Source organism: Alligator sinensis, unplaced genomic scaffold, assembly GCF_000455745.1.
Source record: "Alligator sinensis unplaced genomic scaffold, ASM45574v1 scaffold1118_1, whole genome shotgun sequence".
In the NCBI taxonomy this organism is placed as follows: Eukaryota; Metazoa; Chordata; order Crocodylia; family Alligatoridae; genus Alligator; species Alligator sinensis.
In genome coordinates, this window is record NW_005842070.1 from 2189963 (window position 1) to 2209110 (window position 19148).

The window sequence follows — 19148 nt, forward strand, 5'->3', positions numbered from 1 at the left end:
TTGCAAAAACTCTTTGTACAAAGAGGCCTGGTATCAACTTTTTTAATTGGCTTGGTTTGAGTCACAATCTCGTAGGTTATTTTTATTCTCTACTGTTAACCCTGGAGCTGCAATAAATTGAAAACAGTGTGTGTATGTTTCATGTTTTGTGTAATTTTTTTTTATTTCCCCTGTAGCTATGCAGTGGTTCTGGAATAGCGGATCTGCGAGCAGGAAGTGGTTTTACTGATACAGGCCGAACAGCTCTTGATAACAAAACATCATTACTTAACACGATGCCTCCTCACTCTTCACCACGTTCACGAGATTATAACCCGTATAATTATTCAGATAGCATCAGTCCTTTTAATAAATCTGCTTTAAAAGAAGCCATGTTTGATGATGATGCAGAGCAGTTTCCTGATGGTAAGTCTTAATTAGAAGGAAAAATGGTAAGTTTTTTTTCTGAATTTATGAACGATAGCTATACAGTTTTAGCACCATAAATTCAAAGGCTGAGCTAAACTATTAGCTGTATATAAAGGTATTTGAAAGAACAGGTGTACTGAATGTAATAAATCATATTTGTTAGACTTAGTTTATTGGATAGCAGTCCTGTCAAGTGAAATTTTGAATGAAGCAATCTTGTAAAAGCAAATAGAATTCTAATACAGTAAATACTGTAGCATTAATATCTTTCCTTGTAAATTCAAAGTATTCTGGGAAAAGTAAAGGACTCGGTTAAAGAAAGAGAATTGTTATGCTTTATTTTATGCTATGTGGTTAAGCTGCAGTTTCTCTAAGTATATTTTAGTGCATGACTGGCAAAGGAAAGTTGTTCCAGATTATGTTGCTCTATACTACTTTAAAAAAAAATTTTCATGGGGAAAAAATCTCTGCAATGTACATAACAAAAAGCAAATGGGGCCACGTTGGTTCCAGCTTCAGGTGAAAGATAAACTGGGTAGGGTTTTGCTGGTGAAATATTTTTATTTGAAACAGAAGTCTGGTATTGTGTGTTGACTAAACATTATGGGGAAAGAAAATGCACCTGCTGAATAGATTAGTATATTTAACCCACATAAACATAGATGTTTAGCTTGCTGCTTTGTAAGCTTTTAAATTGCATTTTAAGCTTTCCCTATGTATGTTCTTGTAATTTTTGTCAGCAAAAGTTTTATTTAGCATGTTTCCTTTTCATATTCTACATTGCTCATTTGTCTTCCCTCATTCAACTAGCTCATGGTGTTTTCTACGAAGTGCAGTCTTCAGTCTGTTGTGAACTTTTTGTCCAGTTTTCAATTGGCCTGTCATATTTTTTAACCCAAAAAATTGATAATCATTTAAAAAACACCGTCCCCCCCCCCCCCCCCCCCCTCCCCCCCGGAAGTTTTGTTTGATATATCTCCATATGTAGCAAGGATCCTAGGATTATGCATATGACTGTATCTACTGAGCCCTCCCTCCTTCACTACTCCCCCTATCTAGTTTAGTTAGTACAGCATTCCTTGATTACTTAAATTGATATTATTTTCAGTTAAATTTATACTGTCCACAGATTTTAAGCGGTGTCTGCTCTGCTGCCTCTATCCCCTTGTCTTCCCCTTGCTCCCTGACACTTTCACGCAGGGTTCTGGGCCTGGCCCAGCACAGCCCAACAGCATCAGTTGCAGTGGTGTAAGCTCCAGTCCAGTCTCAGACCAGGGCTGGAGCTTACACCACTGCAACTGCCATTGGCAGTGGCAGACAAGGGCTGCCACTGCCAAGCTTGGTGGGAACCAGAACACTGTGCGTTCTGGAACAGAGCCTAAGCCACAAGGGAAAGGTAAGGTTGGGGGGGGTCACTTAACTCCCCTATGACCTGCCTCCTGCCACTGCTTTCCCCCCCAACAGTGGTGGAAGTAGGGAACAAATTTAAGACAACCCTCCAATAATTAGCTCCTATACATGAAGAATTAGAACAAATGTATAAATATTGGAAAGTTATCTTAAATTTGAAGTCACCTTAGAGTCAGGTAAATATAGGTATTTATTTGTTCCCTGTCTATTTTGTTCAGTATGTGACTGATGCATTACAGTCTACTAGGGTAGCTTTACTGCCTCCCTTTGATTGCCCTTATGAACTGTGAGGAGTCACAGCTATTACTCTTTCAGCCATCACTGGTAAACATCTTCCCTTCCACTTGAAGGAACGCACAGGTACATTTTCTATTCCAACTTCTTCCCTACCCCATAACCCACAAACATGCAACATACCTGTTCCTTGGGAGTCCCAATTTAGTTAAGTAGTGAAGTATATAAACATTATTTTAGACAGCCTCACATGCAGTTGCAGCTAGTCATGAAGCCTGGTGAATATATTTACCTAAGTAAATTGGATGATGGAAAAAATACCTCTCTTCATCCAAATCAAACATAATTGCTTTAAGAACAAGATCACCAAAATTGGTCTTCCTTGCTCTGTCACATTCCTTCTGATTTACAAAAAAGAAAAAAAAAAGATGTTGGTTAGGAGAATCTAAGCTTACTTTTTGCATTTTTTATAAAATTCTTTTACCATTACTATTTACTAATCTTCAAATTATTTTGTTCTGAGTTCATACCATACTTGGAATACTTTTCTAGGTCCCAAAGAATAACTATATTATAAAATGTTAGTCCTGTAAAAACTGCTAAATTCTTAATTCATGAACTGATGCTGTTACGTTTGAATGCTTTTAACACGAGCAAAAATTTATGAGGCTATCATGCTGATAATTGTATCATGGACTGATAGGACCTGTTTCCCTAATTTAATGCCAATATGTGTTCTCGGTATGAGAATTTATCATGGTAATTTATCTTCAAAACCTAGTACACAGGTTTTAGCAGTAAAAATAATCACATTACTTCAGCAAAAGTATGTTCTCTGTTCCAGTCATCTCTACTAATTATAACTGTCATAGGGTTGAAGCAGAACACAATTTCAGTCTGTCGTGTAGGTGAACTTTAATTGTCCACTTAAAAAATTCACAATGCATGCATTATTAATTGTGTAAACTCTAACATGCTGATTAATAGAGGCAGGAGGAGAGGGATTTCTATAACCAACATTTTTGTTTTCATGTCCTTGGCTAGTCAGCCAAATCAGAATGCAAATGGAACAGGTGAGTTGTCTACTGTGAACAGAAGAAAGAGTTATGATTTAGATGTGCTCTAGATGCTGAACCATTTACCAAGACAGTAGAGAGATTCACTTTTTGGGTTCACTTTTTACTAGTTTATTCTCCTTAACCCATCCTCTTACAGAATAGCAAAAGCAGAATAATAATCTCACGGACTGTGTTTAATTGATTAGATCACAAGGAAAAATCAACAAAAATGGTTCTTGCAGAAATATTTACTTTAATATTCATATTGGCACCCGCTGCTTTTTCTTTTAAATTTGAATGTGCCCTTGGGCACACAAATGTTGGGAACCCCTGATCTAGATTACTTGGTTTGCTTACACACAACAGTAATCTGAGAGGGGGGGAGGGAATTTGTTTGTTTGGAAAGCTGCTGGTTGGGGCGGGCAGGGAGCACTGGTGCAAGAGTTGCACAAAAGCACTGGTGCAAGGGTTAGGGGAGGAACCCTTTCTCCCAAAGGGAATTCAGCTCACTTCTCATTAGTATCACAACTGAAGGTATGAGAGGGGTTGACAGTAGGGCTGTGTAAAATTTCACCGGCTGTTTCGGTTCGACACTGTTTTGACTCGCTTTGAGCTCGAAACAGCAAAATCGAATTGAAATGAAAGGCGTCAAAACAGGCTCGAAACAAAACAAGTCGAAATGTTTCGAGTTTTGAAGCAGCCAGCAGTGAGGTGGTGGGAGATGGGAGAACCAGGGCTGTGCTCCCAGCAATAGCTGGGAGCGCAACCCTGGCTCTCCCTGTCACCTGCCGCGGGGCTGCGGGAAGCTGATCACAGCGCAGAGGAAGGGAACTGAGCCCGGATTTCCCATTCCCAGCCCGACCTAGCACTGCTTCCCTCCCTCATCTGGTAGGCAGATCGGGGGCCCGCAGCCCTGATCTGCCTGCCAGATGAGAGAGGCTGTTTTGAGCTTCCCCATTATAGCAAATGGGGGAAACGTCAAAACAGCCTCACCATTTTGACAAAGCAAAATGGAACAGCTGTTTCAAATCAAAATGAAATTCAAAACAAAATGCTTTTCCATCAAAACCTCGAAACTCAAGTTGAAACGGAATGGTGCCGTTTCGCACAGCCCTAGTTGACAGTTCCTGCCAACAGCTCTCTAGCTCCCCTTGCTGATGAGTGCTGGCAGAGCAAGTTCCCAAGGCACTTTTTTTTTCCTCTTTTGGGTAGCATACCCTCTGAATGTGATGCAGGGCACGTCCATCAGGCAACATGATGAGTTTGCCCATAAGTTTCCATCAGGTGATGTTACTTGTTGCTTGATGGAAATAATATCTGCCAGGGGCCTTTAAGACCTATGTAAAAGGCATGTAAGTTTCTTTTCCAGAAGCAGAATATATTACTATTTGGTAATGGAGAAAAGATTATTTGGTAATAATTGAACTCGCATGGAGACCAAGGTTTTAAGTTTGAAGATTTGCAAGCATCCTAGGGTTTTTTTGCCCAACCTGTATAAATGCCAACTTAGTTATCCATGCTTCACTCATCACCATAGTATCATTTCCTGCAGATTTAAAATTATTCTGCATACACAGTTTGTCTAAATGACAGTAGTCAGAGCAGCAACAACCTTAAGAAATTCCCATGGTCCTCATTAACTTGGTGTTGCTGCAGCTTCACTTTTAGTGCTACATTTTCATGTAGAAGGAATATTTGTTGGTACAATATGTAGAGAACTCCCACAAGTGCAATGAAGCATCAATTTCCTTTTAACCCCCAAAAACTAAGCCACATATGCTTTAAGTTTCTTACTTAAATGGGTTAAATGCTAATTATGGGGTAGGGTGAGAAGGGAATATGCTCTGTTCATCTAGGAACAGATGTTTCCTGTGTCCTTGAATAAGTTGTGCCTGTGCCTATCCCAGACCAAAAATATCCCAGGATAGGCATATACACGCGTCACCCTTCTAATCAGGGGTTAGTGATCATTTGAGTACAGTGCTGCTTTTCTGCCATTGATTCAGTGATGAAATTTTGGGATAACCATACAGATGTACTTTGCGATATCCCGGGGCAGTATTTCCCAACCTTTTCTAGCCCAAGGCACACTTACATTAATAAAAATTTTCCACAGCACACCTGTTAAGGCATTCCCCATCCTCATACCTATTGTAGCTCATTGCCATCGCAAAATTCCATGGCACGCATGTTCATTTCTGCCGCCGCACACTGGTTGGGAAACATTGTCCTGGGGTAAAATCTTGGTACTTCTTAACTGGGAAACGTTTTTAGGATTTATCCTGGGACAGTGGACATGGATGTCTTTACGATTGCAGTTTGGTCTAGGATAAAAATGGCTTATCCCAGGATAAATGTGATACCTGTTTGCAGCCTATCTAATATAAAAAAGGTTTTAAAACCTTCAGTTTCAACACTGGAAGATTTAAAACCGAAATTTTGTTTCTCAGCATTATCCAGACACTGTTTTGATACAGCATCGTAAAGGACTGTTGGCTATCCTGAAAATAACAGTATTTAAGTATTTATTTTGACAATAAAACTATTTTGGCAAACAGATATGAGGAAAATGAAGTCAGTCCATCTTAACACTAGTCAGCTTAGAAAGCGTCTCTGAGTAGGACAATATACATAGACTCTGATGTTTATTGCACCTACAATTTTAAGGAATATGTCCATTTATTCCTTTTCAATAGAGCCTCCCCTGGACCATTCTGATCTGGTTGCAGAGTTACTGAAGGAACTGTCAAACCATAATGAGAGAGTTGAAGAAAGAAAGGCTGCCCTCTACGAGCTTATGAAATTGACTCAAGAAGAGTCCTTTGGTGTTTGGGATGAGCACTTCAAAACAATACTACTCCTGTTACTTGAAACACTTGGGGACAAAGAGGTAAGCTCAGACAAACCCAAATAAGAAAAAGTTGATAACGTACAGATATTTCTTTTGATGTTAGGGACCATTTTTCAGTAACCTGTTCAGTTGTTTGTTTTGTATTGGCTTTAACATGCACCTCTGTGAAGGGGATTAGACAATAAATGTTGCTAGAAATAACTTTTTTATGACAGTAGGCAAATTATAAGTAAACAAGAAAAATTTTAAATTTTGAATAATCTAAGTGTCACAAACAGTGAAAAGCTACCCTTGCTAAAACTCAGTAAGCGGCCCTTCACCTGAAATAATTGCCTGCCCCTGACTTGGGGACATGCACATGGAATGGGAGTCAGTATGTCTAGCTATAGGGAAAGCCTCCAATAAACAAAAACTAGCATAATGACTGTTGTTTTCAGATACCAATTAAAAAGATATTAAATATAAATTAACGTAAAAATCATGAATTGTATATTAAAATGGCACTTACGCTGCATTTGGCTTACTTTGTTTCAGCCAGTGTTTGTGGTGATTGATGGTATAGTGGGTATTATGCACACAAGTAGGAGACTGTTACCTTCTTGATCTAATTTGTATTCTAAATCAGGGCTGTCCACTTGAGTGTATTTGGGGGGCCACAGGCAGTCCCGAGCCATATATCACATTGGCTACACTCTCTGGGCTCTCTCCCCTGCAAATCCCCCCTTTCCCGTGGTCTCCTGTCTCCTGCTGAGTGGGCAACACCTAGTAGCACACACCTGTGGGTCCTTGTCTGCCACATAGCAGAAGAAGAGGCTACCACTAGAGCCTATAAGCCTCCAGCTGGATAGCTGGGGTTTAAATGGATGAAAAACTTAAGTTTGTTTAGAATAATGAAATATTAAGTACATGGTGTGTGTATACATCTTTCAGTCCTTTTTGGAAGGGAGATTTTTTTTCCCTAGCTTTCCAGTGGGACATAAAAATTACCTATGGCACAAAACTTACTAGCTCATTGGCACTCTCCAAAGTCTAAAATCCTAAAAGCAAAACAATACTATTTATAGAAAGACATTTAGAAGAGATTGTAGAGATTTCTAAAATGCAGTAGTTAGATTTGTCAAAACTGTGTGTGTTCCTTGTAATCAGACCTGAAACTAAAGCTCATGGCTATTTGGTGATAGAGATTCAAAAATGATAACAGTGACACACTTTTGTAAATCCTACTGTGAATTACAATATTTTGTAAAATAAATGTTATAAATAATCCAATAGGGTGGCTTTTCATATTATTGCCACATGCTAGGATTAACACATTTGCATCTTTTTTTGATTTGTAGATAATGCTGATAGCCCAAATGTATGTCAATAAGCTCTTTGATTCATTTTATATGGAATGAGGGGTAGGGAAAAGAATGGGTTGCCTTAAAGATTATTTTGCTTATTCCATTTACCGAAAGATTGGGTGCATATTGTATAACGTGGGGTTACAGTGTAACTTGCTTTGTGTTCTGTTTCCAACTGCCAAGCTAATGTTAAAGAGAGATCATCTAACTAAAGAGAAATAACCTAATTATTTAAAACATTTATTTTTTAGCATGCAATCAGAGCTTTAGCACTGAAAGTTTTAAGAGAAATTCTAAGGAACCAACCAGCAAGATTTAAAAATTATGCCGAGCTTACAATCATGAAGACTCTAGAAGCTCATAAGGATCCTCATAAGGAGGTTGGTTAGTTCTGTTTAAAGATGTGACAGATTGCAAATCAAATGTAATGCTTAAAGCATGTGCTTGATAAATTACTCAGTTTGCCAATAAGTGAGTAATTAGTCTGATAGTTTAGGATTTTTGCCCTGGTATTGTCCCTTAATAATGCAGATAAAGTCAATTATATATGAGCCTCCCATGATTCTCTAGGTGCTACTGGTGGGAGTGTTTTCCCATCTTTAGCACTTTGGCTACTTAGTCTGGAGGTCTGGGGAAGGGAAGTTATTTTCAGGGAGCTCTGTAGTTCCACTGGACTTAGACTGGTAGGAGACAGAACTGAACCTGACAAGGGATCAGAGCTCTGTCCCATGCAGTTCCCTAACCAAGTTTTGCCAGTAGTTTGAGAGTTCATTTTTCATATTATTTTAGCAGCAGTTGAGAGAGAAGGAGTAAAGAATGATACTACTGATAGGACTAATCAGGTAGAGGGGAGCAAGCTTGGGAAAGAAGAATAGCAATAAGGGAAACGGGGATATCGGAAGTGTAAGACAAATAAAAGGGAAATCACAGGCAGAAAAGATCCCACCTTGTGGAAAACATGCACACAAAGGGTTAAACAGGAAATGTAAACAGTGCCCACCAAAACACTAAGCAGTTCATCATTGAGGTTGGTAGGCAGAAAAACTCAGAAAACCTTTTCTGTAATTTTTAATGTTAAATTTTCACTCATTTTCTTTCCTTTTTTTATACTCTGTGGAGCTGATTGCCAGAGCTCAAGTTTTGGAAACTTGGTTGCAACCTCTCCATTTTCTTGTCTTCTCCTACTAAACTGTTGATTAATTCCTTCCTTTTTCCTCCACCATTTATGTCAGATTTATTGTAACATCTTCTCCATTCCATTCATTCTTCCAGTCCTGTGCTTTCATTAAATGAAGAAGTGAAACAAAAGGGACAGAGCTGAGGAAGAAATCCCACCCTCCTGAATCCATACCGTTCCATGCTAGCATCATCAGAAGTGGCGGGATTACCTCCTGCTTCCCTTTGTGACACTAGAAACAGACATGGCAACTGGAAGTGGAATGTGTGTTTAGCCCCCCAGAATCAGCCAGAAAATAAATGCAGGCAGTTCTAGAGTATCCATCACAAGTAGCACCAGAGAACAGCTCCCCTGTATATCGGCAACCAAGCTGAGTGAACTGCCAGCCAGCAGGACACAGTTACAGAAGCATGCAATGTGGGGGAAAAACCCTGTCCAATATTGCCATTTGTAACTCGAATACTCATTTGCTAGCTTTCAACTCCTAATTCAAGATTTAATGCTTATTTTTCATTTTTTTCTAGATTTATGCAGACGAGGCTTGCTTTCAGAAGTAAAACTATACTTTTGTAAAAAAAAATTCTCTTAAACCAAAAAAATCTGCCTCCCTAATCAAAAGGACCTGCAAAGAAGTAATGAACTACAGCAGAGAAATCACAATCGAAACTGAAGAAACAACTTAGAACGTTGTGCATGTGTTGGGGTTTTATTTTGTTTTCTTAATCCCCAAGGTTTTATTTTATGCCCACTAAATTAAAATGGTGGGTTTTTAATTGAAACCCACTGTTTCAATTTTTCTGTCACATTATGGTGAGGGGCCCGATCCTTTTTTTTTTTTTTGTCAGAGTCAGAGCCTGCCCGCAGCCAGGGGGCAAGTTTCTGGCAGACTGAGCAGCTCCTCAGCTGTGGGTGTCCCTGGTCTTTCCCTCCAGTGGCAGGGCTGCCCAGGCAGACTGCTTGTAGGCTAGATGCTGCCGCAGCTCAGAGGCAGCACCCAGCTTGGTCCAACTCTTCACTGAGCCCTCCCACTGGAAGCCCACCGGGCACTGCTCCCTGGGCAGGCTCAGGGAAAAGTTGGATCGGGCCAGGTGCTGCCTCTGAGCTGGGGCAGCAGCCTGCTCAGGCAGCCCTGGGGGATGCTGCTGCCACAGAGGGAAGGACTGGGGCCCCCGCAGCTCAGGGGCCACACAGTCCAGCTGCAGCTCACCTCCTGGCTGCAGGAGAGACAGGCAGGCTCCACCAAAATAAAAAAAGAATCAGGCCCCTCTCCACTTCTTTCTTTAGCAGGTACTTGAAAGGTTCATTACTTCCTTCAGCATTTCCCTGCTGCAGTTCCTTACTAACTTGTGAAAGCAGGAGGTAAGGGTGCCAAAGCCTGCTTGTCTCTCCCACAGCTGGGGGGCCACCTGATGGCTCCATTGTTGCAATTTGCAATATTGCAAGCTAACCTACATCCAGATGTGGTTTAATTTTCAATGATGCAGTCATTTAAAAAATCCAAAACTGGCATATGTGTAATGTGTGACGCCATTAAGCAACACAAATTACATTTATGTCGCATATACATCGTAACGACCATCACGTATACAAGTGCCCTTACAGTTGTCAAGGTTGGCAGTGACATAGCAGTTACTAAAGAGGTTCTAGACCAGATTTAACATTCCTTGTCAGGCAGGTTGGAGGAATGTTGATGACTGTATTGGCACCATATAAACATTTGTTTTAGATTATCGTTAAGGGCCACATTTCCTGAAGTACTCAATGTCCAAAGCTTCCATTTAGGAATTTTATGGATACTGAAAAATTCTGCAAGTTTACTTGTTGGGGTTCTCTTCTGATCCAAATGTTTTTTGTAGTATTTAGAGCAGATAATGGGTAATTAAATTATGAATAAAATGTATCTGGTTTATTGTAAGCCTCAGAAGCAGAACTGATAGAATATAGACTGTATAAGCACTTTTGTAAATCATTATTTCTCAATGTCTTTATTTAATATTCATGTAGGTGGTGAGATCTGCTGAAGAAGCTGCTTCAATGCTAGCCACTTCCATTAGCCCAGATCAGTGCATCAAAGTTCTTTGTCCCATTATCCAAACTGCAGATTATCCCATCAATTTGGCTGCAATTAAAATGCAGACAAAAGTAATAGAAAGAGTATCTAAAGAAACTCTAACTCAGCTTTTACCAGAGATTGTGCCAGGTCTAATACAGGTAAGAACCTATTGTAAAGATAAAGAATGAAAATAACTTAAAATCTCTGCAGCATATCACTCAGCTTGCATGAGTTTACATTTGGGTAATAGATGATTGCATCTGGTTTATCAGTCATGAGAACATGTTTTTGACTGTCAAACCGCTAAAATTAATTGTACCTAATTAGAACCCAAAATTTTACTTTGTTCTTAAAGAATAAGATAATTGCATTACATTTTAACTTAAGGGACTATGAATATAGTACTTTTAGGAAGTGTTTCTCAACGTATGGTTCATAAATGGCCTTTAAAGCTCTTTCTTTGTTTCTGAAACTGTTAAAAACAATGTGTGTGATCTGAGTTTTGGGAAGTGAAGTCCAAGAGATGACTCTGCAAGGTTGTACAAATAAATAAATGGTGGAGAGTCAGTTTGAGGCGCCATCATGGAAGAATCCCAGGTAGAGCTCACATGGTTTATTTGTCTGGATGTATGTACAAGAAACAAGAAAGTCTACAAGAAAGTCCTGTTGGAGACGAGAACAGTTCTGGCCTCAATCCAGGCAGGCTTTTCTTTGGCATGGGTAACTGCCTTTTCTGCACGTGGTACTAGTCAGCACCTCAGCAGTGTGAGAACTGGATTCCTTAATACTTGTGCCTAAAACACTTTGCTTCTGCAGCCAAGTAGTTATTCCATGGTCTAGCCAAACATCAGATCGATAACCCTTCCTTCCATGTGCTTCTTTCTTCAGACCTAGCTTTCTTTTCTCCTTTTACAGTGTCTAGCCATACACTTGCCTCTAATCACTAGACACTGGACACCATTTGTGATGGACACTGCATCTGGCTACCTATTTGTCCATCTCCTTTTTATGGATCCCTCTCATAAGAGCCTTTTTTAAAAAAGCCACTGTTAAGTCCCTAAGCAACACCAAGGGAAAAGATGGTATATCTTCCGTTTTTTCATCTCCAGGAAGAGTGATGGCCTGAGCCCTATCCCAAGATCTCAGAAACCCCAAGTACAAAAGAAAATGTGTAGGTTCTTGAGTGTATTTTAGAGGACCCTATTCCTACTTTATGCCAGGGATACTGGCATGTGATTTACCTTAAAGGACACAGATGTTCATGTAACGTATTCAAATCAAGTACCTGAGGCACTCTCATGTGATTTGTTCACAACTTGGCAAGTCTTTGCCAAGGTCCTTGTAGTATTTGCAGTATACTTCAGATGTCAGCCCAGAATTGGGTTTGTACTTTATTGGGTTTATGTAAGAGTTGTATACAATCTCTTTTCTGATGGAAAACCTGTGGCTTGAGCAGAGTCCAGGAATATAGGAAAAATTTAATACAGATCTTATGGCCTTGTTGATCTAGATCTCATTTTTTATCCATCTGAATATGAGAATCTTAAAGCTCTGCGCAGGAGATTTTCATATACCAAACGGACATGACTTTCAAAGAAACAAACTATCCTAGAGTGCTCCAGCAGCTTCGCTGGTATGAGAACATGGACATTTTTCCCCATGAATGGTACTTTTTGCATGCTATTATCTCATAATCCAACACAGAATGCCATGAACCTAATCGCAATAACATTGACTCTCTTCTCTTTCACCCTAGTATGCAGGTTCATTTAGAACTTGGTAAACATTTGCCCCCATTGCAGAAGCCTTGTCTGTATTGGACCTAAATCTTATTTAACAAAATTGATCAGCTTTTCTTAATGAGTGTCTTGTTGGCTTTTCTCTTGTGTGTTTATCAGTCAAAATAGCCTTCCTAATAGCAGTAAATCTGGGAGGAAGAGTAAGTTCAGTGTTTTGATAGCCATTCTTGCTTATATTATGGCCCCTCAGCACAAAGGCATTATGAGGCCTCATCTGAACTTTGTGCCTCAGGTAGTCTCAGGTTTCCTTCTTTGCATCTAAATATGGACAAGCGATTCCCTTGGGTGTGACTGGAAAATAATATTACAATCAGCAACGGAAAGACATCTGGGGGAAACAAAACCTGCCCTTTAGAAAATTCAGCATTATATATAGCATCAGGGGAGATATGGGAGGAGGAACCAAGTACCATACAAAGATTATACCACTGGATTATGAGATGTGTACAGCACTCTGCTACATTTTAGCTGGAAAACCAGTAACTTCTGATTTAAATATTCCTTTCCCCAGTCACCACGGTCTCCATGGCATGCCTTGCTAGGTTCTTTTGATGGAGGTATGCAGAACAGTAGCTAAGGAGCTTGGTGCAACATTATTACTTGGCTTTAACACTGCACTCCATATTCCGTGTAGGAGAAATGGTGTAGCAGTCTGTGCCTGACTAAGAACTTCTTACCCACCCACCATCATCCTGGAGGAGTGCTGTTTGCTAATATTCCACAAGTATGAATGGGCAGAGGCCCTTAAAGATTATGTTACTTAACAGTAACACTTCTCGGAGATATGCCTGTTTCTGTTCATACCATCTTCCTGTTCCCTGGTATCTGAGACCACTCTATCTGCAGGGCAGCAGTGTTACAGTGAAGGCAATGTGATACTATTCTCTTGAGATTTTGTGTAATTGTGTAACACTGTAATGGAGACAAAGTTTTTCAAGGCAGTTCTGCACTTCAACACCTTGCATGCTATATATCTATAAATATTACAAAGGGATGACTCCCAAAGACAAAAGCTACTGGTAAGTAACCTTTCTTGCATAGGCAGTCTTAATTTGTTTGACAATCTAAACATTTAGTGTAGTTTTTTTATATGTATCTATAAAAAGGAAAAGTAAATTTACTGCTGGTTTTAGTCATTAAGTAATATATTAGTAACGTTGATTTTGTTGTTTTCTAGGGCTATGATAATTCAGAGAGCAGTGTTCGTAAGGCTTGTGTTTTCTGCCTTGTAGCCATCCATGCAGTAATTGGCGATGAACTTAAACCACATCTTAGTCAACTCACTGGCAGTAAAGTAAGTGAAAGATAATTTTCAGCTATCCATAATTTCATGTGTATGTTTACAGTGTAGTTGGAAGCGTCTGTTCAAACTAAGATATGTAGGACATATTTGAAGGACTGATGATCAGGGTTAATGAAGCTGCTACCAAATTAATAATCTTTGTGACTGAAATGTAAGACTCAGAAGCTTGCAAACCATAAATTCAATTATCCAGTTCTTATACAAGTGAAGTTTCTATTAGAAGAAATGTCCGATTAAAACACATATTCTGCTGTTTTAGATTTAGACTTGGTTATATAATAGATTATCAAAAGCAAAATCTTTTATGCATCAGAATTTAAAAAAACATTTTAGTTAAAAAGTTAGAGATTACATTTGTATTACATTTTTATGCTTGAATGGACTATAAAAACTTGTTCTTGTATGTATCAGGCCATCCCACAGTTGAACCTAGTAAGTATTGCTTTGCTTTTCTCTTCTAATTCTCCTCTATACATTTCTATACAATGTTGCCTTTTTTAAAGCTCACTGTTTGGTGACAGAACTCAGCCTACCTTGCCTCTATGTTCTCCTTGATTTCTTGCATACCATAATCCTCTTAGTACTTCAGTGTTTTATAAATTAAAAAAAAAGAATCTTACAGCTTTTAGGATAGCTTCAAATCAGCAGAAAATTTTAGTTTCATTGACATCTCCCATATAGAAGACTTTACATGGAAACAACTATATGCTAATTTTATTAAAACTTATCCTTTTATCACATAAAATAAACATAAGATTATATTTCTATAGTGTGGTAAGTGATAGTACTGTAAATATTCCTCCTTGTGCAAAGTGGATGTATCCTTATTTGGCTTTTACATGGCTTTGCTTAAGGTGACCCTGGACAAGATGGAATTTTTAGGAAGTAAAAGGACCACTGAAACCTGATCATTAAAGACATTCAGAACCCTAACAATGACTGTGACTAGAATTAAATGAGTTTTCCCTGATTAAAAATATACCAGCTTAGTCAAGTTGGCACTGAACTCAGGAAGTAAGCAATATTAACTTCAGCTTAGCTATTTTAGCTCTCTTGTTGCATGTTTCAGATAGGTTGTACAACCTCTAATGAAGAAGGTTGGTCTGAAGTTTTCTGTAGAAGATGGATTAAAAAAAAAAGTTCTTAACTTTTTAAATCCACAACTTGAAGCTAATTTTCATTTTCACCAAAGGGAAAATAGTTCAGTATTTTATTTCTGCTGGGAGCCTTATTTAAAGATTTTACTATTACACTTTGTCTCTGATAAATACTAAATAGTGAATTTCTGGATTCAATCTGCAGATGAAATTACTGAACCTTTACATCAAACGTGCACAGACAGGCTCTGGAGCAGGTGATACAGCAACAGACGTTTCTGGACAAAGCTAATGAATCTGGCGACAGTGAACCAGGTCTCCTAAAGAAAGGACAGACCCTCATCAGTGAAAGGAAAATTCTCACGTTCACCTTTTCAAACTCTTCTCGTTCTGTTTTGGGTTTTTTGTTTGTTTTTTGGGGATTTTTTTCCTTTAACCGGAGGCTAACCTCAGCCTGCATGTGACTGTTGCAGTAGAGTTATTCCAAAACCAAGGAGAAACAGTATTAATATCAGTTGATAAAAGAAATTAATTAAAAAAAAAAATCTAATCCATCACTTTTCCTGTTCACACTCCTCTGTGTCTTCCCATTAACTTTTGCCAGTGTTAAATTGTATTTAAAAGAATTTTAAAAAATGCTAATTAAACAGGAATGCTTTAAGCTTTAAAATTTAAAAATCTAAATTCCTTTGCTTTCATTTGGCTGCAGAATAACATTTTTTATTGTTCTTTTGTTTAAGTATATCATGTTCTTTGCTAGAAACAAGAAATGGTGCGAAACAAGGCAGGACCAGTCTGAACTGCATCTAGACTCGGTCACTGTATTGGTGGTACATCATCTTATTTACATCTTGTTTGGGATACTACGGAGACTGAAAATTATACCTGTTTAAAAAAAAAAAAGCTGGATTGATCCTGTTCTGTAAAAGTGATATTGTTCATTGGTTGTATATGTTTGTCCCATAAATAAGAATTTAGAATGAGCAGTAGGGGACTAGTACCACTAGTACCTCCTAATGTGGAAGACAGCCTTTTCAGAGTACAGTGGTACAGAACTGGTGATAGTGTGGCAGCCTGCTATCTTGCAGCACAGTAAGCGATCACTTGATGGACATGAACCATCCTTGTCACCATCACTTCTTCAAGCAGGATGCCTTAGAATGGAGTGCTCTGACCAAGCATGCTCAGTACGTATTTATATTTATCACTAGACTGTTTCCTCTCAACCTAATTGCTGGAATCAGTAGTTTTGTATCATAAGTCACACTGGGGATATATGACAGCAGTGCAGAGGAGTGTTTATTGGTTATCTTTCTAAAACAGTAAGATTTTTCTGCACTGAATTTTAGGGTGGGGGGAGAATCACAAGCGCTATGGATCTTGCCACTCTTTAATTTAAAAAAAAAAAAAAACAGTTTTGGATGAGTTGGGAAAGCTACACCAAATTATTTGCATGGTTTCCTTGAATAGCATTGTCAAGACCCATCTGGATTAAGCTGTGGAAATGTTTTCAGGTTGTTTTTTGCATTTTTTATTTTGGTTTATTGTGAATAATACTTCTTTGTATTTATGAACTTGATAACGGAAAGAGAACAAAGATCAAGTAAATACCTGTCCCTAAATGTCTTCTGTTTCTCAGATGTGATCAGTGAGCGACAAGCTACTTATCTAAGAGATGGGGTAAAACAGCACCCTTTCCAGGAATGATGGAAATTAACGTTTTTTTGGGTTTTTTTACCATTTCATTGTCTAGTTTTAGGAAGTGTGTCCTGATAAGAGAGAAAATAGCAGTGCCAAGGATGTTCTGTGCTAGGCTAAAATTCTCTCTACCTCTTCAGGGTGATTACTTTTGACTGAGCTGCTGCCCATAGTGTCTTGTGGAAAAGCTGTCTATGGAAATCTTTTTTTTAATTATTTTTCAGATTATCATTTGTTACTGTGTATTCAAAGCCGTATTCTACAACACATAGGCAAATATCATGACAAACTGCTAATGCACTGTACTTACTAGTTACCCTGAATCACAAAATTGAATAACAGTAGAGCTGAATACTTGCAATTGCATACATTGACAGGTCATTTTCACTTTGATTTGAAGTGAATTTGATAAAGAGGAGACATGGTTGTTAAGCAATTTGCTGTTGTTGCAGAGATCTGTCCTATTGGAGAAAAACTGTAGAAATGTATGTAAAAACTTTTAAAAAAGAAAAAAAATTGTCATTTGTCATCATCCCTTTTTTTAGCAGCTGCATCAGGAAAATAGTATCTCCCCTTTCTTTCCTCCGTTGTGTAACATTCTTGTTGTTTTCTACTGGTTAATTACATTGTGTATTTATAGTTCTATGCTTACCATTGTGCATATACTGGCAATAAAATGTACATAACATTACTTGAAAAAATTAACCATGTATATAAGCTGTATTTCTGTTTTATTGAATCATGTTCTATATGACAGATTATAAATGTCATTGACATCATACAACCAAAGCAAATGGTTGTAGAAGAACCTACATACTTGCTCTGTTCAGAATACTGTTCTTCTATACTGCTCATAAGCATAACTAGTATGCCATGAAAGCGTACTATTCATATAGCTACACAACCAAAAGCAGTCGCTTCAGAGAATGAATAGAATATTTTAATTTATAACAGTTTATAACTTTTATTGACCTACCAAATCTCGTTTGTTAATTGGGAGACAGTCTCTTGGATGAAGTTTTAAGGTGTTTTAGAAATACCCTTTTAGCAAGGAACAGTCTTGCTATCTATATTTCACTGGTATTGAAAAACTTTTTTTTTTAATTAAACAAATGTGTAGTCAAGTTAAACAGCCCTACTTTTAGCCCCAATTGCATTTTAATTTGGTTTTGCTCACAAATTATTCTTCTAAAGTGGTCACTTCAAGAGGACTTTAGCAATTGCAGTCTGTCACAATCAGAGTTTTGTTCCATTTATATTGTAAAATAAGTATGTTGAATTGTGCAGTTGTAAAATATGTTTGTGGTCTGCTGTCATATTTTTTCCTTGACTTGTAGGACAGAACCTAGTAGTTCACATTTCTTCCTAAATTAAATTGTAGGCTCAGAAATATTTTTTTACATATATGGAGGGGTGCCTAACATGTTTTGACTAAAGTTATATTTTACAAATCATTTAATTTTTGTAGTGTAGACATAAATAATTTTTGTGTTCTTAAATTAACTGTAATAATTATTTTATCTGACCATTCCTGTCAGTCAGAATAGAGATTGCTGAATGTAGACCTCCCTGCATACATACTTGTAGGCTTCTAGTAATCCTAGCCTGAATTTGCAAAGTTGGATAAGAAGATAATGGTGGCAAACAAACAAAAAAGTAAATGTTTACTTTTGTTGTAAGTATAGAGTGGCCCTATACAGGTATTTACATAAGCAAAGCAAATGTTATAGACCTGGTAACACTAGCCTGTGTTTCAGAAAACAATTTATTGATTTCAGTATTCCACTGTTTACACTTGTTGATAGGGAGTAAGTATTATGTTCTCAGCTAGACAGAGTTACATTTCCAGCTAGGGAACTTCCTAATTATCCAAATGGTGGCTACCACAGATTTTTAACCAATATAATAAATACAAAAAGTGTGTGTGTGTATGTGTGTAACTTTATCAGCAATCGGAGAGATTTGTAATCAAGTTATGCATAATTCCTGCAAGATTCATTGTATATAATTGTTTAAACCGTTCATAAATGTCTAATTTTGAAAACTGAATCGGAAACAACATAAACATTAAATACACGCAATTAAAAGTAATTTAATTATCAGTTTTAAATGAAAAATTGTAGTGGGGTAATTGTATTTGAAAATTCTTGTGTTAATTCATACAAAAGTATTTTTAAACTTTAAGCGTTCTGTTACTATTAAGCAGTAGCAGCAGATAATGACCAAATATTACAAAAGATACTTTTCTAAATGTGAATTGTTTTTGGAGGCATTGTGATAATGGTTTGAAAATACCATACCATTAATTTGTGTAATTTCCATCAAGTATAAAAATGGTACAGAAATGTATTTAAAAGTAGTTCAGAAACTAAACTGCAGTTTCAAGTTGGTAGTGTGCAGAAAGAAATATAGCTATTTCACAACTGTGAAAATTATAGCTCATTTCATCATATCCTTTTTTTTCAATATAGATTTAGTTTTGATAAATTGTATTTATGAACTTACATTTTCACTTCTGTATTTACAGGCTGTATTATGCTCACTTATATTTTGTATAAGCATTAACTTAAATGTGCTTATTTAAAAAAATGCATATGTATTATTTGAAAACAGTACTAGAGATCACTGTGAATGTATTCAATCAGTATTGTTCTTTGAAAATAGTGTTTTGGAATTATTTTTTTTTTAGCCAATTCTTTCTATTGCCCCTTCCCCCC

At 37.7% G+C, this 19148-nt stretch overlaps 2 protein-coding genes across 15 annotated transcripts in view; both read left to right on the forward strand.

Moving 5' to 3' along the window:
- CLASP2 (cytoplasmic linker associated protein 2) overlaps positions 1 to 17122 on the forward strand; it is a 216568-nt gene extending 199446 nt beyond the window's left edge. For all 10 annotated transcript variants that reach the window (XM_025204139.1, XM_025204136.1, XM_025204140.1 and 7 more), the window contains 6 exons: positions 177 to 405; positions 5807 to 6000; positions 7556 to 7684; positions 10486 to 10692; positions 13511 to 13627; positions 14939 to 17122. In XM_025204139.1, coding sequence (XP_025059924.1) covers positions 177 to 405; positions 5807 to 6000; positions 7556 to 7684; positions 10486 to 10692; positions 13511 to 13627; positions 14939 to 15025 — 963 coding nt within the window. In that variant the 3' untranslated portion in view covers positions 15026 to 17122. The remainder of the gene's footprint in view (positions 1 to 176; positions 406 to 5806; positions 6001 to 7555; positions 7685 to 10485; positions 10693 to 13510; positions 13628 to 14938) is intronic.
- UBP1 (upstream binding protein 1) overlaps positions 15053 to 19148 on the forward strand; it is a 79911-nt gene continuing 75815 nt past the window's right edge. For 3 of the 5 annotated variants that reach the window (XR_003094028.1, XM_025204146.1, XM_025204147.1), the window contains exon 1: positions 15784 to 15920. Coding sequence is in view for 4 of the 5 variants with exons in the window: in XM_025204146.1 (XP_025059931.1) it covers positions 15841 to 15920 (80 nt within the window). In the remaining variant the exon portion in view is untranslated. Of the gene's footprint in view, positions 15921 to 19148 lie in introns of all 5 variants that reach the window. The other 2 variants (XM_025204149.1, XM_025204148.1) reach the window with 2 other exon arrangements.